Source organism: Kwoniella dejecticola, chromosome 9, assembly GCF_000512565.2.
Source record: "Kwoniella dejecticola CBS 10117 chromosome 9, complete sequence".
In the NCBI taxonomy this organism is placed as follows: domain Eukaryota; kingdom Fungi; phylum Basidiomycota; class Tremellomycetes; order Tremellales; family Cryptococcaceae; genus Kwoniella; species Kwoniella dejecticola.
In genome coordinates this window covers 381,870-399,701 of record NC_089309.1, presented here as the reverse complement: position 1 = coordinate 399,701, position 17,832 = coordinate 381,870, and the positions used below count along the sequence as shown (strand labels likewise).

Here is a 17,832-nt window from a genome sequence, read left to right as displayed (position 1 = left end):
TGGATTGGTCGACCCAAAGCACGGGGGAGCAAGAATCAACGACAGACGACACTTAACGAACCACTGCATCTTTCTTCCATTCCCGCAACGACTACCTCAGGCTGGGGAAGAACGCGACAAATCAGAGTTTGGATAGACTCGCGATCTCTCTCAACCCAAGTCACCTACAACCAACAGTCATCATGTCCTCCCTCAACCCTACACCCACTCCCACACCTGCGCATACACCTACTCCTATACCGCATAGGAAGCCCGGAGAGATAGAATGTTGGGGCCACAGAGGCGCGTCAGCTCATCTGCCTGAGAATACCCTGGCGAGCTTTAGGGCCGCTATCAAGGAGGGATGCGATGGGATCGAGTCTGGTAAGTTGGTGTTCGACTTTAGTAATGATATCCTTTGCTTCGTCGATCCTTCGTGTATATGTTATCCCTTCATCCCGTTCCGGATCCAGATAATTCCGGGCAAGGTGCTGATATTCTGTGTTCACTGACTTTGACCCGTACCCGTACCCGTTGTCAGACGTCCACGCCACGTCTGACGGGGTGGTATTGATGTTCCATGATCCGACGTTGGACCGGACTACGGATGGGAAAGGGTTGATTAAGAATCAACCGTGGAAAGGAGTTATAGAGTACGTCTGCGGTACCGTTAATGACCACAAGTCTTTCAAGCTTGAGATTGAGCTTGAGCTTGGGCTTGAAGAAGCTTGATTTCCAAAGCAGGATAATCGCTAATTTTGGATTTTGTATGATGGTAGAAATGTACGGACGGTCAAAGAGCCTATACAGCCGATACCGCTTTTCGAGGAATTGATAGCTTTGTTAATGGAGGTGAGCGCAGCTACTGTCAAGCTGTAATCATGTTAGAGTAGCTGATATGGGATATCGTGTTAGCCTGAGAATCAGCATGTTACGCTGAATGTGAGAAACCAGCTCTTTGTCGATTGTCGCCGAGAATCAGACCGCTAAAACGACCATGTGTTATAGATCGACTGTAAGATGCAGAATGACCCGGAGAGACTGTTTGTGAGTGGATTGTGTGCGTTTCATTTTGGTTGATGGATTTTGCTGAGACTTCCTCGCAATAGCCCGAGATGGCAAGGATAATAGCGTGAGCTATCAACCTAGGATGATCGAGGGGTCCGGGCTGATATCATAATGGTGAACAGGAAATACCCAAATAACGCTCAAACACTATCACCTCGAATCATACTAGGACTATGGCACCCTTTGTTCATTCAACCGGCCTACAAATACCTGCCTAATTGCACGCGGTATCATATCGGTTTCAGCATTCCTATCATCAAGTCGTATTTCTGGAAATACTGCCGAGGCTTCTCGGTCTGTTTCCCCATCCTGATGTCGGCTGAAGGACAGAAATTCATAAGCGAGTGCAGGGAGAAGGGGAAAGAAGTCACTGTTTGGACGGTCAATGATGAGAATGAGATGCGCACTGCGATCTCGTGGGGTGTCAAAGCGGTTTTGACTGATCGGGTTGGGAAGTTCGTTGAGCTCAAACAAGCGGTACGTACCTGTTCATGCTTTTTCATGCGTTCATCTCGGATCCCTTCTCTTCCTATTATACACGATTCACCTCATCAGATGCTCGTGAACTCGGACTGTGGAATAGTGTACAAATGTTAAGCTGATATACTGATATTGTGTTTCCGCTTTCGACCGTTTACCGTAAAATGCGATATAGATCGTCGAAGATGCTGCTCAGATGAAGATTAGCGGTCTATCAAGATTGACTTTCCCCTGGTCATCTTGGAGATATTATTCCGTCGCACACGTAACTATCCGTTCATTAGGTGGGATGTATCTCAAAGCTCACGGACAGCTATATGACCCTAACCCTGGCTCTGATCCCACTCCCACTCTCACTCCTGATCTTTCGGCCCCTACCTCTTCTAACACTGATACACCTTCTCCATCTGCAACTTCCGGTCCTCTCACTACCTCTTCATCACCATCTACTTCTCCCATAAACACTCCGATCGCCACTCTTGGAAATGACATCTCCCAATCTGCACCTTCATCTCCATTTCCATCTTCATCTGCATCTGCGTCTGCGCCACTCACAACAACACCTCCCACACCTCCCACAACAACGACTACCAACTCAACTTTACGCCGATTATCATTAACCATCTCACCTGATTTCCTAATGCGCGAAAATCCCGAATAACCTTCACCGACATTGAACATCTTACAATCGACAGACTTGGATGCTTCGCACACAGCTCGACGTGATGCGGACAGTATGTTATCAACCTGGCGAACTGGAACAACCCGACTTGACAGAATTCTCGATGGTCGAAAATGCCGATCAGGTCGAAGCGGAACAACCTTCTCCGGCAGAAATATCAAATCCTGCTACCATTCCGTCTTCTGCTACTGCCGCCGCGCAAGATGATGGGAAGGTCGATAATGGTTTAGAGGATATAAGATTGGAAAGTTCCGAAATGAACTCTACGAGTATTATAGGAAAAGTCGCTGCGTAGCGCTTGAGCATGATACATGATACATGGTCGGGGAGCAGACGAGTGAGGGTCGGGAGAGAGGTTTATCGGATAGCATATCATATATCAGATAATCAGGCTTATTAATGCTGCATCGGAAGGGAGGCATGACGTTCGATCAAACACGTAGCATTTCGCATGGCATGTGATGGACATTTTTACGCTCTTCTTGATTTGCTTGTATTCCCCCTTATCTAGTACACGGATCAGCCGAAGCTAGCATTCAAGGTTGATGCACAATTAATCCATTATATGTCAAAAGAAACGATTAGAAGCAATCAAGGTAATGAATGGATGTGTAGGCCGTATTTGCCTCCGTGGATTCAGATGATTCACTTATCAATGAAATAGCCGAGTTGGTGGTATGGTGGTGAGTTCGGGTAAAACGGCGGTCGGCTGTGAGGTGTGAGGTGGGACTGGGTGAGGGAGTCAGGTGATATAACCGAGTTTACCATCACGCATACTCGTGATTACACCTACCAAGTAGAGTATATGATAGACAAGACAATCATGCATTTCCTCTTCTTTCCCTTCTTTCCGTTTGCTATCCATTCTTCCCGCATTCATTCTTCTTTCTTTGCTCTTACTCACAAGCTCCGCGAGTCTCATTTGACTTGATTTGATTTGACTTGTATTGCTCAATTAAGATGATCCGTACACTGCGAACGACTATCCCTATCCAATCCCTCAGGACACAAGCACGTTCATACGCTGCTCCAGCCCTTGCCTCTTCCGCTTCTTCCTCAGGCCAGAAAGGCTTATCCCCACTAGCCGCTGAAGCGGCCAAAGAAGTTTCTGAGAAATGGAGAGGAACGTCAGCGGTCGGAGGTACGACCAAGAATTACATCGGAGGGGAATTTAGGGAGAGTAAAGCTGAGAAATGGTTGGATGTCAATGATCCGGTATGTCCTTGCTCTGTCTGGTGTCTCCACATTCCACATCCAGCATAACACATGAAGAGTCACAAGTGCCAGCCTTGTGAGGATCACTAGAGGTTGTGGTGGACTGACTCCTGCATGCGTTTAAATCCGTTCAACAGTCCACCCAAACTCTCCTTACTCGAGTACCGGAAACCACAGCATCCGAATTCAGCGATGCGGTAGATGCGGCTTCTCAGGCTTTCCAAACTTGGGGAAAGACAAGTGTGATGAAAAGACAGAGGGTCATGTTTGAGTGAGTGATGGTTGTTGTTCTTGCTGCGTCATTTTGCTTCGACTGCTTCTCTATTACCTCATGTTTCGCTGTTCTGATGGTTTGCTGCGATGTGACATGTTGTGCGATGATGATGATGAAGAGGCGCTTCCTCCTTTGGAGATGAATCAGATAAGGGTATTGGCTTAACCGAATTGATCGATAGATTGATGTAAAGGATGTAAAGGAGGGTCATTCAGGTCGAAAGGAGGGTCTAATGAAGCTCAAGCTTCTCGTCGGATTGACCATCACATCTCCTCATCTGACCTGATTATAGGACCGAGTGAAGAAGTTGATGGCTGAGGGAGCTGACATGCTGTATCATTTTTGTGCTTGTGCAGCCTTCAGCATCTGATCCGACAACATTCACCCGACATAGCCAAATCAATCGTCCTTGAACAAGGTAAAACATTCGCCGACGCTCTCGGAGATGTTGGAAGGGGTTTACAAGTCGTCGAATCGGCCACGGCAATCACGAATACCCTACTTGGGGATAAGCTTGAAGTTTCGGCGGATATGGATACCTTCTCGCGAAGATTGCCGTTGGGTGTGACTGCTGCGATCACACCGTTCAATTTTCCTGCGATGATTGTTCTTTGGAGTGCTGCTTTGGCCACCGTTACTGGTAAGCTAGCTGTCCCAGATTCAACTCGACTCGACTCGACTCAACTCAACTCACACGTCTTGGTATAATGGTCGAATAAATGCTGATGCGCGTCGGCGTGCATAGGTAATACGCTAATCGTCAAACCATCTGAACGAGACCCGGGAGCTACGATGATCATTGCTGAATTGTGCGAGAGAGCTGGTATACCCCCTGGAGTAATCAACGTGTAAGTACAGCTGATGCTCTCGTGACGAACGAGGCTGTAGTTGATTTCAATTTGTGTAGTGTACATGGAAGCGCGCCGACGGTCAATAGAATTTGTGATGATCCAGCTATCAAAGCTATTTCGTTCGTTGGAGGCGATAAAGCCGGAGAACATATCTACAACAGGTCAGCTACATGCCATTGAGCGAATACATGGAATTAAGCTGAGGTGACAATCCCGCCTATAGAGCTACTCCCCTTGGCAAGCGGGTCCAAGCTAATTTGGGAGCCAAGAACCATTGTGTCATCATGCCTGATGGTGAGCGTATCTACCTATTGAGGGCCGTCAATTCATTCCACCTGACTGAATGTAATGCACGATAGCCAACAAGAACCTTTCGCTCAATGCTGTCGCCGGTGCTGCCTTCGGTGCAGCTGGACAGAGATGTATGGCTTTGTCCGTCGGTGAGTCCGGCACAGCAGGGTATAGACTGCACAGCAGGCGGCTCACACTGCATCATAGCCATCTTCGTGGGGGCTGCTCGACAATGGATCCCTGAATTGATCGATCGAGCTAAGGCGTTGAAGGTGTCAGGTGGATTTGAAGAGAATACCGATCTGTATGTACATCTCCTCGCAACCAAATGAGGAGATTCGGCTGAGGTTTTTTTGATGGCATAGCGGACCGGTCATCTCACCACAAGCTAAAGCTAAGATCGAGCACTATATCGGTACCGTAGAGCAGGAAGGTGGAAAGATCCTGCTTGACGGTAGAGGTTTGACTGTTCCCGAATATCCTAATGGGAACTTTGTTGGACCGACCGTTGTTGAAGCTACGGTAGATATGAGTGCATACAAGTGAGTCGCCATAAGCCCATGATATGGCTGGAAGGAAGCCATAACAAGATCATGCTGACAGAGGCTTGGACAGGAACGAGATCTTCGGTCCTGTCTTGACTATTGTCGAAGCGGAAACCCTTGATGATGCTATTGACATCATCAACCAAAACAAATAGTCAGTCCATAAACCCATTCCTTTTGCAAGGATCAAGAAGGCTGATTTACAGCTGGTGACGATTGCAGCGGAAACGGAGCTTCTATCTTTACAAACTCCGGATCTACTGCTAGGAAGTTCGAGCTGGAGGCTGAGCCTGGGCAGATCGGAGTCAACGTCGCCGTGCCTGTAAGTTCTCTTTCGAAGTTGGCCAGATCGGCTTGAGACCAATCTCATAGATGGACGAAAAGAGCCGGATTATGATACAGCAGGCTAAGCGAATATCGATGATTTTCTAGGTGCCCCTCCCGATGTTCAACTGGTCAGGAAACAAAGGATCGTTCAAGGGCGATATACCGTTCTACGGTAAATCCGGTATCGATTTCTACACGTATCGAAAGACTACTACGTCGCTCTGGCCCGCCGCGGACGCTGTTGGAAATAGGGTAAGTGGTCAGCTGTTTGGGAATTTCTCTAACGAAGCGACTTGCTGATATCTTGTTTGTGGATATAGGCAAGTGTACACATGCCTCAGATCCATTGATCAGGATAAGTCTGGCTCGTAGTCTGACTTTGGCAAGTGCATCGGATGGGCGAGGGTCGTGTGTATAGAGAGCGTCAAGGGGTATCAATTACACTTCTTGTGATTCGAGTAAAACTCGTACACACGAAATTGGCTATGGCTTTTCTTTGTGTTTCTTTACTGGCTTACTGAGGGCTTTACGATATCGGTTATGAAATCAGTACCTGTGGAAAAGCAATTTGAGATGTGAAACACATGCATTCATTTGTACAGCTGCAACTTGGCTTGCTGCGTGTAAGCTCCTTCCTGAATACCCCGAGGTATGATGGTAGTATGTTGAAGTCCCATATTGGAAATCAGAACGCGAAACCTGTCAATTTTTCTGCGTCCCTTCCCCTTCCCCTTCATAGCGTTGCAGAGTTACATCAAATTCATTCTGACCGGCAGATCTGAAGTATGTTGTCTATGCTCTACCACCTATCCCGAAGTATATCCACATCTACATCTATACTTATCGCCCAATGCCTATAGCCTACAGCCTATGACCTGTAACCTATAAAGTCAAATAATACTTCCCCAAATCGTTCAACGTCCCATCACTATTCTCCAACCCCCACGGTTCCGTAACATCTGGAAACGCGCCAAACCAAGCCCACCTCTCTATGTACTTTTTCCCTTCGGAGGACTCGAACCATGATATGGCGGTTTTCATGAAATCTTTATTCTGTTGGAAAGTGCATTTCTGTCCAGAGGAGAAATCGAGGCATGCGACTTCGGTCAGCCAGATTGGTTTACCTTGAGCGGGGAATGTCTGATTGTAGGGATCGAGGCGAGTGGAATTAGGTGAAATTGTGACAAATCAAATCAGATCAGTCAGCTTCTGTTTCAAACCGCGAAGTAAGTGTGATTTGCTTGTCGACGAGTCGTAGGACTAGATGCATGAACATCACTCACCTTGATATAAGTGATCATGTCGTTTGCGTTGGTACCGTAAAAATGAATAGGCACGAAATCGAACTTGCATTGACCGTTGCATGCTTGCAACCAGCCCTGCAAGTACCACAGCCCGCCGATCAGTCCCAGCACGATCTGGCGCGCATTGGAGTAGATATCGAGAGACTCACGTTGAACCACCATGTCCCACCACGAGCTACTGCCGGAGTACCAATTTTGATACTCTTATCTTTCAGCTTGCTCGTCCATTTCTGATGGAGGACAGCTCCTTGGGTGACATTCATACTTGACCCGCCTGCTGAGTTACCTTGGTCCGCTAAGTCGTAGAAAAGTCACATCAGTTCAGCTCAGCTCAGCTCGAATAAAACACTACACATCGCTTCGATGACTGTACATGGAGTTTGACAAGAGGTCCATAGACTCAAACTCGGACTCAGACTCAGATCCAGACTCACGCTCATTGAAACCCAAAATATGTGTAGATCCACTAGGTACCGTACCGTCCCAATCATTGATCGACCCCTCACCCCAGATCATAGGTACGTATTCGACGTTACCCATGGTCATAGGCCAGAAACTCCAGTTGTAGTACCATCCCAAGCCCTTTGTATTGGCCAGCTTCTGATAACTCTGCCAAGATAGACCTAGGCCGGATGAGGAGCCTGCGTTACCTGTTTGGATGGCTGCTGAGGTCGAAGTCATTTTCGCGGTTGTATTTGTAGTGGTAGTAGACGTGCTGATTTTCGAAGTAGTGGTTGATTTCATCGCTGAGGAGATCGTGGATGTTTTGCTAGATGACGAGGAAGAAGCTTTGCTAGTCGAAGTCGAGGTCGAGGTCTTAACCACGGAGGAGGAGGGTTTGCTACTGGAAGAGGATGCTTTACTAGTCGATGTCGATGTCTTGATAGCGGATGAAGTAGCTTTGCTGGTGGAAGACGGTGCTTTGCTGGTTGACGATGATGTCTTAGCGCTGGACCAGGCGGATCTGCTGCTTGAGGAAGAGGTTTTGGCGGTTGATGTGGAAGTTTTCGAAGTGGAAGAAGAAGCTTTACTCATTGAAGATGATAAGGGTTTGGAAGATGAGCCAGAAGTATTGACTTTAGAAGTCGAACTAGCGGGGGCGGAAGACGTCTTGGCAATCGAGGTCGACGAGGAAGTCGTCGTAGCTTTCTTGATCAGACTAGTCGAGGATGGCGCGACTGAGGAAGATGACTTAGCTATCGAGGAAGAAGCTTTCGAGATCGAGGTTGAGAGTTTGGAAGTCGAAGGCGTGCTTGAGGAACTCTTTGAGATCGCTGAAGTTGCTAAGGACGATTTGGACGTCGTCGTCGGTGTCGACTGAGTCTTACTATCAGATTTGCTGGAAGTTGAGCTGGTCGAGGTGGCTTTGATTGTTCCAGAGGAGGTTTTCGAAGCGGGAGAAGTGCTAGTCTTAGAAGAGGGAGTCGAAAAGGAGACCTTGCTCGTGGTTATAGATTTACTGCTTGAGAATGAGGTCGTACTGGATTTGATACTTGATGAAGCTGAAGATGAACCCTTGCTGACTGACAACGAAACCGAGTGAGAAGCGGATGCTGATGCTGAAGCGGGTGCTGGCGCTGGTGCTACAGATCCGATAGCCAGAAGCGGCAAAACTGCAAGCAAGATAGAGAGCTTCATCGTCGCCTGAAAATTCAGTATCCGAAGGAATGTAGTCTTTCTAAAAGAATGTGTATGATTCGTATGATCGACCGAGCGAATACCAGAATATTCCGAACCAGAGTACCAGAAACGATTGAGAGCAGCACAAAGACGAGAAAGGTAATGCATCTACTTGGGATCAATCTCTCTGCCTATATATACTTTTCCATCTCGATTATAGGGCTCTTGAACTCTGGATCTTCGATATTTGTTTACGCTTTTCGAGGTCAGCGAGAAAGAAGGATGAAACGCCCATTACGAAATGGCATTTTTTCAGGAACAGGATGATCGACAGGGTCATCTCTTTCGTGATGGAATATCCCGATCCGGCCGGTGTTCTCGACAATTACAATACACAGTACAGAAATCTTCCCTCAAGCGCAGCATGCTCACACGGCGCCATGATCGGTTTCCATACGGCTAGGTGCTCACTGGCTCGCCTCAACATGTCTGCCTATGTATATAGGCTTGGATCGAAGTTGTGGTACAGAGCTATAAATAGGCACGCAGCTGCGAGGGGCCTTCGTGATGCGCGCCTACAATGACGCGTGGTTCGGTTGTTGCGTCGGTCGTGTGTCGTCCAGTTGTCTTTGTCTTTCCGGCAACGAAGCAGATATTTATGCTGCGATTCGTCATTGTATATAGGGGTTCAATTCAAGTAGCAGTAGCTTAGTCAGCTTGCAAATATGGACAAATGGGCTCCTATTGCCCCTTCGAAGCCTGGCGGTCCATCGAATCAGCACAACCTCTCATCGCGCTTCGCCTCCGTCCTCAAGCCTTCAAAACCTTCCGCTAGAGGGTCGATCTCCTCAGGTCCGCTGGTCGGTCGATGGCCTGAGAATGTCGTCCTGAGGATCATAGATTTCTTGCCGGTACCAGATCTGCCTCATGTTGCAAGATCAAATCGGGCTTTAGCTAGACTCGTCAAAGATGAGCGAGGATGGGAAGTGAGGTGTAAATGGTTGGGTCTCGTGGCCGATACCTGTTAGTCCAGCTCAGCAGATCACATTCCTGACCGGTTCCGTATCTGACCTCCTATACTGTAGCTATAGCATCACCGAAGAAAGAAACTCCGACAAATCCACTTCAGACACCTAAGAAACCATCTTTTTCCGTACCGCCCAGTCATAAATCCCGCCAATTATCGACCAACGATGATGATTTCGGTGATTTCTCCAGTCAGGCAAATGGCGGTGTGGGGAATAACGACGTATTTGAGGACGTCGATTTCGGTGATTTTGAAGGTGCCAAACCTAATGGTGGGAGTCTGAACAGTAAAAAGGAGAACAACCTGTTGGACTTCGATGATTTGCCATTACCTTCCAATGCGAATACTGCAAAAGGTCAACAGAAGACTGGATTTTTCGCTCTCTCTCCAAATCCAACACCCACAAAACCAAAATTCTCTTCGCAACCTTTCGGGTATCCCTCATCAGCGGCGAACGACCCGCCGGGGGTATGGTATAAGACGTATCAGAAATACCATTTATCGATGATACCATATTGCGAAATTCTCAGATCCTCTCCATCGCCATCATCCACATTATCCCTCCTCTTCCCATCGAATAGACCACTTTCGCTACCAGACCAATCGAATCTGCTGCTATCTTTGATTCTGTTTCTCTCCCCTAGATTGCAACCATTGCGGGACTGGGGTTTTCTGCGCCAAGCTCTATTGGCAGCTTCGGACCGCTTCGACTCGACATGCTTGGTAGCGTTCGAAGTGTCGGATGGGAAGAAGGACGAGAATGGCATGAAGGTGGCGGCGGAAAGTAGTTGGAAAGTGTGGGAAGCTGGAGGCGGGTCGAGAGATCAATGGGAATGCGGCAGAGTCTGGGTGGAGAAGAGGGAGGTGTTTTATGATACAGCCCGGTGGGATTCTGCCGAGAATATAATGTGAGTCGATTTCATCACTTTCATGCGGCCTGTCGTACTTGGACTGATTGAGCGTTTACTTCAATGGTAAAATAGAAAAGTGCAGAGTCCCACGGGAGCTACTACTCGGCAATTGGATTTCACGCCGATGGACGCCTTCATATCTCATGTCCTGGAGGCTTTTCGGATAGACGCTGAGTTCGCCAAGAGGGTGTTCCCGGAGAATGCTAGAGTGATACTATCGTTCTGCGATAGAGTAGCAAGTGATGTGGTAAGTCGCACCAGCGTTCCGTGGAGATAGCAGCTTATGTCACCCCACTCAAGATTGGCGAATACATTCACCCACTACTCTCGCAAGCCCGAGCAGTATCACAGGATCTCTTTTTACAGGCCACAGCAGCTACTTTCGTCCAAGCTTGGAAATTGGTCGACTTGGTCATGGAGGTGGTCGGGGATGAGCAAAGCACAATACCTAGAACGAAAGTTGAGGATACTGTGTGAGTGTTTCTCGATTCACGCGCCAACATCTTTAGAGCTCATACAGTTGCCCAGGTTCCGGATGTTCGAGCAGCACTTGGACGAATATCTCGACGACGAGACGGAACGGGTCAAACATCATCTGGAAGATATCTGCAAAGCGTGGGATCAACAGGTGAGTGGTCCTCGATTTCATTCCTGCATTTCTCGTGTTGACTGAGGATGCCCCATAGCTCGGAGCGAAAGACCCAGGATCGCGAGTTCCAGCAGGCGGCCCGACTTTCCTCACTTCTGACAATCCCGACCAAGTAAAGCGAAACGTTTTGGCAGGATTCAAAGATGCCTTGCTCTTACCTGTGACCATCGTACCTCGCACAGTGACCTTCGCTACCAATGCTATCGTAACGGGATCTACACAAGCAGTCAGCGGGTTAGCGATGCTGAATCCTCAAAAGTGGACTGGCTCAAACGGCAAGATAGTCAAGAAAGAAGCGGCGGAAGGGGGAGATGTCGTATTCGAGTTACCTGATTCCGCTGAGATAGTTGAGAAAGGCGAAGGAGACGAAGTTGATGAGCTGGATGAGAAGAGCGGATATAATCTGGAAGTACCCGACGAGAAACCCGAAAAGGAAGTTTCAAGAGCTACAACACCGAATGGAACGTCGAAGGAGAAGGAAGATTCATTCGATAAATTACAATTGCTCGTTTCGCTCGACACGGCTCTTGAACTGATTCAGGCTGATCGAGATTCGCTCAAACGGGCGGAGACTTTCGCGAGATACCCCGGTCGAGCTGGATTGCATGTGCGGGAAGCGATAGAGGAGATATTCATCTTGATGCTCAAGGCTGCAGGAGACAGGCATATTGCGCCTGGGTTCAGGATGTGAGTGGAATTTCAGTGTCCAAACTATCAATCTTGCCCGTCATTTTCTCTTCTTCATAGAGTGCTTCACAGTTGATCGCGATTGTCTTGCGACGTTAGTGCGACAAACCAAATGTCAACGTATAAACCCTCAGAGCACGAGTCAACTACCTCAGTAGCGCCGTTATTACAGTTCTTCGAATTAGTACATATCGGAGATACAATCCAATCGATGATCCAAGTGTATTTCGATAAAGAATTATCCCCTTATGTCGATAAGACCGATTTCTTGAACGCTGTGATGAGGGAGAAGAAACGCTTCGAAAGTGTGCTGGACGATGCAGTAGCGGCGGGACTGAATGCCGGTATTGAGGTATTGATGAATCAGGTCGAGCATATCATCATAACGAAAACCGGACCGAGAGAATATTATCCCGTAGAGGGAACTCCGATGGATCTTGGACCGACCAAAGGATGTCGGGAGGCTATAAAGTGCTTGGAGATGCATTGTAATTTGTTAAGAGGAAGTACGTCGAAAGAAGTATTGGAAGTATTTTACCAGGAAGTGGGAATCAGGTTACAAGCGTAAGTCGTCATTTCAGACCCAGTGTACTTTTTCTTCCTTGATGGAGCAAGTACTGATCATCTGGGATACATTGAACTGTAGCATCTTGCAACGGCACCTCAAACGACAGATCATATCCCTAGAAGGGGGTTTCCAAATTATAGCCGATCTGAATACGTATCATGCCTTCGTGGCTTCGCTGAAACAGCAGAGAATAACGGAGGATTTCGCGAATCTCAAAATGCTGGGTCATGTTTATATCGTGAGCGATGCGAAGGATTTGGCGCAGATTGTTAGAGATGTCACGCGGTACGGTGGGACGTTCACCCCGGAAGAGTGAGTCTGAAATAACCTCTTGTTCCGTGGTAATGGTCCACGAAACAGTCGGATAATTTATTGATGTCGTTGATCAGTATTTATGAGTTCATTCAAAGGCGGAGCGATTGGAAGAAAATTGAAAAGACCGTTGACAAGGTGAGCTAGCCCTCCTAATCCGATTCCTGACGGGGCGATTCATGGACCATAGCTGACATCGCGGGGTTTAGGCGATGTATGCTCTGTCTGTCAGGGAAGATTGTGTGATTATGTAGCACAGGATGATAGGAATCACTTTACGCATATGAATAGTGCACACGCATATAACGAGTACTTATGCATGTATGATCGGATGACGAGGTTCTATTCGTATAAATCAGACCATTCATCTATGGTATACTCAAATGAAGCAAATTATCGGAATAGTAGAATAGTCAGCTTCGAAGAGTTCGTCGCGCATCTCCGCCTCTGCGGCCCGGCATCACTTCGTCCCGCAATCCGGATCACCAAAGTCAAGCTGCTATTCATAGACTCATAGCACATAGCACAGAACACAAAGGAGAGGGTATATATGCTTAGCATGAATGGAACGAGCAGTGGTGTGATGGTCCTTCGAGTCATTCCATACGCATTCTACTTCAGCCCTCGAATTTGCGCGCCAAAGAGAAGGAACGCATACCTTTTCACGCGTTGACTTCACAGACATAACAAAATGGCAGCTGCTTCTTTCCAAGACTGTATAATCCTCTTCGGGGACAGTCTGACGGAACGACAGGATGTTCCGCAAGCTCTCTTCGAGAGGATGTCGCGTGAGTGCAGTCCTGCAAGGATTTGCTCCTGCTTTGCTTGTGCTATGATGCCAGGCTGTGGGCGAGGGTACTGACGTTTATTGGATGTCCGAATGCGCAGAGGCGTATGCTAGAAAGATGGATGTGCTGAATAGAGGATTTGGAGGGTTCTCGAGTACGACGTAAGCGATTCTCAATTCCCACCCTCATACTCATACCCATTCTCCTTTCGTATACCGATGCAATCGCACTGCGCATGTCTCGATGGCTCACAGCTCAGGGTCATCGTAGCTCATTGCCCCTTTTCGACAAGATATTCGCTAAGAAAGGGGAGAATGCACCTGTTGTACGGCTGATCACACTTTGGTTCGGTAAGTTTCCCTGGCATTCTGTGCAACGCCTTCGCTTGATCCCTCATCTCACACTCCCTTATCCTCTTTCGCCTTTGTACACTTCCTATTACCCCTCCTCCGAGCCCGCCCCACCGTCCAACTGTCGCCTTGCTTCGTTCGCACTCTCCCACTTGGCCTGTCCTCACCTTCATCACTCAACCATTTCTTCCTCTTCTTGCCCCCCCTCAGCTGGCATGTCGAGATGCTTTGATTGACGCTGATGCGGGAAATGCAGGCACGAATGATTGCGTCAATTTCCCCAATCCAAGAGCAACACACTCGTCACACTTCAAAGCGAACTACGAGTACTTCCTACACAACCTCACTTCACCCGAATCTCCTTATGCAGTATCTGAAACGCCAGTCCATATACTACTAATCACACCTCCTCCGCCGTATGATCCGCAAATACCAGAACCGGCGAAATGGGTTCGAAGCACGGAACGAACGCTTGAATTTGTCGATGTTGTGAAGGACTTGGGGAGGGAATGGAAGGCCAAAGAGCAGAAAGACGGTTTCAAGATTGAAGTTCTGGATCTATGGGAAGCCATGGAAGACCGTGCGGGTGGTCTGGGCGATGGGTTAGAACCTTTCTTCCAGTAAGTCTTTCTCGTGTCTAGTACAACAAGTAAGATGCACCTGCAGAAGATTGACGTTGGTGCTGATTTGTTCGTGTGATAGCGATGGATGTCATTTGACGTCAAAAGGTTATGAAGTACTCTGGGAAGAGTATAGAAAGATCATCAAGGGACCTTGGAAAGACTGCGGGCTGGATTGGGAGGATGAAGATGGTCTGCCGAAGAGAGTTCCATTGTGAGTATTAATCTTCTGATGTGCAGGACAGCCGACTAATCTGTCTGGACTACCACATGGCTGCAGATTCAAGGATCAAGATGCGATGCGAGAAGAAAGCGTGATTGAGTTGATGGCCTTGCCGAAATGCAGACAATAGAGTGGCTGAAGAAAGACGCATTCCCCAAAATAAGTTTGCCGTGCTGCTTCTATCGTTTCAGCAACTCAAGCCAATGATAAGCAGACTCCGGCCGGTCTGCTTCTTGGGCTGAATTTTTGAGGTGACAGATAGCAGGAAGTCACTTACTGGCTACATGTCAATAATGCATCCCTTATCTGCCCACTTCCGTCTCCCCATGCATGACATGTGAATTCCACCCTTGAGCTAAACCCAAACAAGCAAGATGTCGACCGATTCTCGGTAAAATAACCAAAGCCATCGCGCATGTCCGTGCGCGGTGGTCACCGATTCGTCGGATTTGAGCGAGATATCATTACAAATGGCATTGTCCTATGTATACATATATACTGGACCAGGAGGGTATCATCGAGTTTTTATCTGTCTATCTTCTTCAACCCTCTTGCCGCGTATATCTTAATCATTCAAACGGAGTCAACCAGCCCTTCACAATGGCCAAAGGACCCATCCATCTCCCTGTTCACTCGCTCGAGCAATCTCCGGAACGGAGCAGAGCCAGACGATCATGGCCCCTTGCAGTTATTGGGCTGTTAGCTACGGCTGCTGTTCTTACTTCCTTCCCTGCTGGTGTCACCCAGCTCACATCTACTGCTACATCGTCTCTTTTCCAAGGAGATGTAAGCATGAAGAAGGGCTCTTGCGAACAGGCTGAACCGTTCTTGCCTTCTGGTTATAACGTTACCAAGATCTGGGAGGAGAAGGAGGTGATCATTAAACGACTACAAGAAGCTGTAAGCATTACGTTTCCTAGTTGACATGTATGAGCAAGGTAGCTTAAAGAGTGTGATCTAGATCCGAATCCCTACCCAGATGTACGATGAGATGGGTCCCGTTGATGAGGATCCAAGATGGAAAATCTTTGCTGAGTTCCACGATTGTGAGTGTGATAATCTCTCGCGAAGTATCTCGTATGCTGATGATCGTTGCGCGGTGTATAGTCCTCGAAAAGACATTCCCAAAGGTGTAGGTTTCAATGCAAGGATTGAAGCGAGAAGACGCGCTGATGAAATGCCATAGGTATGAGCATGCCAAGGTCACCAAGACGGATTGGGCATTGGTCTACGAGATCGAGGGGACTGAACCTTCTCTGAAACCATTGATGCTCACTGCTCATCAAGGTCAGTCTTACTGTGGTACATAAGGAAAAAGGAATACACGAGCTCATAATATTTTTCAGACGTTGTACCTGTCCTTCCTGATACTGTCGGTCAATGGACCCACGACCCTTTCAGCGGGGAGTATGACGGTACTTCGATCCATGGGAGAGGTTCTTCGGATACCAAGAGTAGTTTGATCGGTGAGCTGTTCGATCTGCAGGTGGTATGTGATCCCGCCGGATAGCTGCTGAATTATGGCGAATCATCACAGCGGTCATGTCTGCTCTCGAGCATTTGTTTGGTACTACCGATTTCAAGCCTCGACGACCTATCGTTCTTGCTTTCGGATCCGATGAAGAGAGAGGTGGTCAAGTCGGTGCTCCGGCGATCGCCAAGTACCTTTTAGAGAAGTACGGAAAGAACTCTATGTCGTTGTGAGCTCCCTCAATTCTCTGTCTCGTATCGCTAGCATATATTCCGCGACTGATTACGCATCCGCTCTTCTCTCGCTCAGGCTGATCGACGAAGGCAATGGTCTAGTCGAAACATGGGGTCAACAGTTCGCTACACCAGCTGTCGCTGAAAAGGGACACGTCGACATCGGTCTTACTGTCTCGACCTTGGGCGGACACTCGTCCGTACCACCTACACACACGGCTATAGGACTCATCTCCATGTTGATCGCTCAACTTGAAGCGCATCCTCACCAGCCTACCATCTCCAACAAATCCCCGATATACGAATTCATGACTTGTGCCGCGACTTTCGCGGAATCCATGCCTGCGAAGTTGAAGAAACTGGTCATCAAGGCTGAGAAAGGCGATAAAAAAGCTTGGAAAGATTTACCACTTGAGATTATCAGCACCGGTATGGACGGTACTTCGCACGGACCTGGTCAAGGTGATCCTATGAGAAGCCTGTTGACTACCACTCAAGCGGTAGACATCATCAATGGGGGATTGAAGGTGAACGCTTTAGTGAGCTTACAACCTGATACCACTATGGAACATGATCTGTGTATACTAATGGCCTGTATTCTCGATAGCCTGAATCAGTCAAAGCTATCATCAACCACAGAATTAACGTCCTCTCAAACCACGTCGAACTCCAAGAACGGATCGAGACCCTCTTACTCCCCATCGTGAAGACATACAACCTCACTTTGAACGGGTTCGACGGTACAGCGGTCTACAGTGGCTCACCAAGCTCCAAGGTGGATCTCAGCTTGGCATTTGGATACTTCACTGATCCCGCTCCTCATTCACCGGTCACCCTCGATGATCCAGCATGGACCGTACTGGCTGGTACCTCTCGAGGTGTTTGGGCCAGTAGAAAGGAAGTCAGTGAAGATGGAACGGTTGTAGAACTTGAGAAGGGTAAAGATTTAGTCATGGCTCCGTTCATGAGCACCGGTGTAAGTCCATCTCCTCAAATCGTCTTCACCCTGCAAACATTGAGCCCCATTTTGTACTTGTCCGTGCACGGCTGATAATGTTACGATGAAATAGAACACGGATACGAGGAGATACCTTGACCTTACGCCTAATATCTATCGATACAGGTACACGCCCATGCAAGGAAGCGCGGGGGCTCACACTATCAACGAGTATTCCAACGCGGATGATTTGATTGAATTCACCAGATTCTACCAAGCTATCATCTTGAATATGGACCAGTCGAAGCATGTAGCGTAAATGGATCTTTGCAAGGCTGAAGAGAACGAAGGAGTCGTGTGAGGTTCTGCTAGTCGTTGTAGTAGGGTAGTAAGGGTAAGATCTGCAGTCAGCAGTTGAAA

General features: G+C 48.0%; 6 protein-coding genes across 6 annotated transcripts; 5 read left to right on the top strand and 1 right to left on the bottom strand.

The window, feature by feature from the left end:
• Positions 1-182: 182 nt before the first annotated feature.
• Positions 183-2,504, top strand: I303_107102 (uncharacterized protein; the record flags this gene model as incomplete). The annotated part of the gene is made up of 9 exons (XM_018409785.2): positions 183-363; positions 521-632; positions 759-831; positions 895-921; positions 988-1,026; positions 1,089-1,111; positions 1,170-1,524; positions 1,703-1,792; positions 2,223-2,504. The coding sequence occupies 9 exons, from the start codon at positions 183-185 to the stop codon at positions 2,502-2,504; spliced, it is 1,182 nt and encodes a 393-aa protein (XP_018260788.2).
• A 665-nt stretch (positions 2,505-3,169) lies between these two features.
• Positions 3,170-6,062, top strand: I303_107101 (methylmalonate-semialdehyde dehydrogenase (acylating); the record flags this gene model as incomplete). The annotated part of the gene is made up of 13 exons (XM_018409783.1): positions 3,170-3,424; positions 3,562-3,695; positions 4,055-4,338; positions 4,444-4,546; positions 4,606-4,710; positions 4,773-4,843; positions 4,909-4,989; positions 5,048-5,144; positions 5,206-5,382; positions 5,456-5,539; positions 5,608-5,707; positions 5,818-5,964; positions 6,033-6,062. The coding sequence occupies 13 exons, from the start codon at positions 3,170-3,172 to the stop codon at positions 6,060-6,062; spliced, it is 1,668 nt and encodes a 555-aa protein (XP_018260786.1).
• Positions 6,063-6,594: 532 nt separating this feature from the next.
• I303_107100 (uncharacterized protein) lies at positions 6,595-8,654 on the bottom strand (the record flags this gene model as incomplete). Its single annotated transcript, XM_018409782.1, has 4 exons — positions 6,595-6,852; positions 6,996-7,091; positions 7,166-7,311; positions 7,451-8,654. 4 exons carry the CDS (start codon positions 8,652-8,654, stop codon positions 6,595-6,597), a joined length of 1,704 nt encoding a protein of 567 aa, XP_018260785.1.
• A 707-nt stretch (positions 8,655-9,361) lies between these two features.
• On the top strand, positions 9,362-13,044 carry I303_107099 (uncharacterized protein; the record flags this gene model as incomplete). Its single annotated transcript, XM_018409781.1, has 10 exons — positions 9,362-9,659; positions 9,722-10,571; positions 10,647-10,821; positions 10,875-11,047; positions 11,103-11,202; positions 11,261-11,910; positions 12,010-12,474; positions 12,557-12,790; positions 12,868-12,928; positions 13,000-13,044. The coding sequence occupies 10 exons, from the start codon at positions 9,362-9,364 to the stop codon at positions 13,042-13,044; spliced, it is 3,051 nt and encodes a 1,016-aa protein (XP_018260784.1).
• A 437-nt stretch (positions 13,045-13,481) lies between these two features.
• Positions 13,482-14,901, top strand: I303_107098 (uncharacterized protein; the record flags this gene model as incomplete). Its single annotated transcript, XM_018409780.1, has 6 exons — positions 13,482-13,578; positions 13,679-13,739; positions 13,849-13,928; positions 14,185-14,548; positions 14,631-14,762; positions 14,829-14,901. 6 exons carry the CDS (start codon positions 13,482-13,484, stop codon positions 14,899-14,901), a joined length of 807 nt encoding a protein of 268 aa, XP_018260783.1.
• A 470-nt stretch (positions 14,902-15,371) lies between these two features.
• Positions 15,372-17,731, top strand: I303_107097 (uncharacterized protein; the record flags this gene model as incomplete). The annotated part of the gene is made up of 9 exons (XM_018409779.1): positions 15,372-15,671; positions 15,733-15,817; positions 15,879-15,903; positions 15,958-16,058; positions 16,118-16,237; positions 16,309-16,471; positions 16,552-17,014; positions 17,083-17,451; positions 17,546-17,731. 9 exons carry the CDS (start codon positions 15,372-15,374, stop codon positions 17,729-17,731), a joined length of 1,812 nt encoding a protein of 603 aa, XP_018260782.1.
• Between the last annotated feature and the right edge of the window lie 101 nt (positions 17,732-17,832).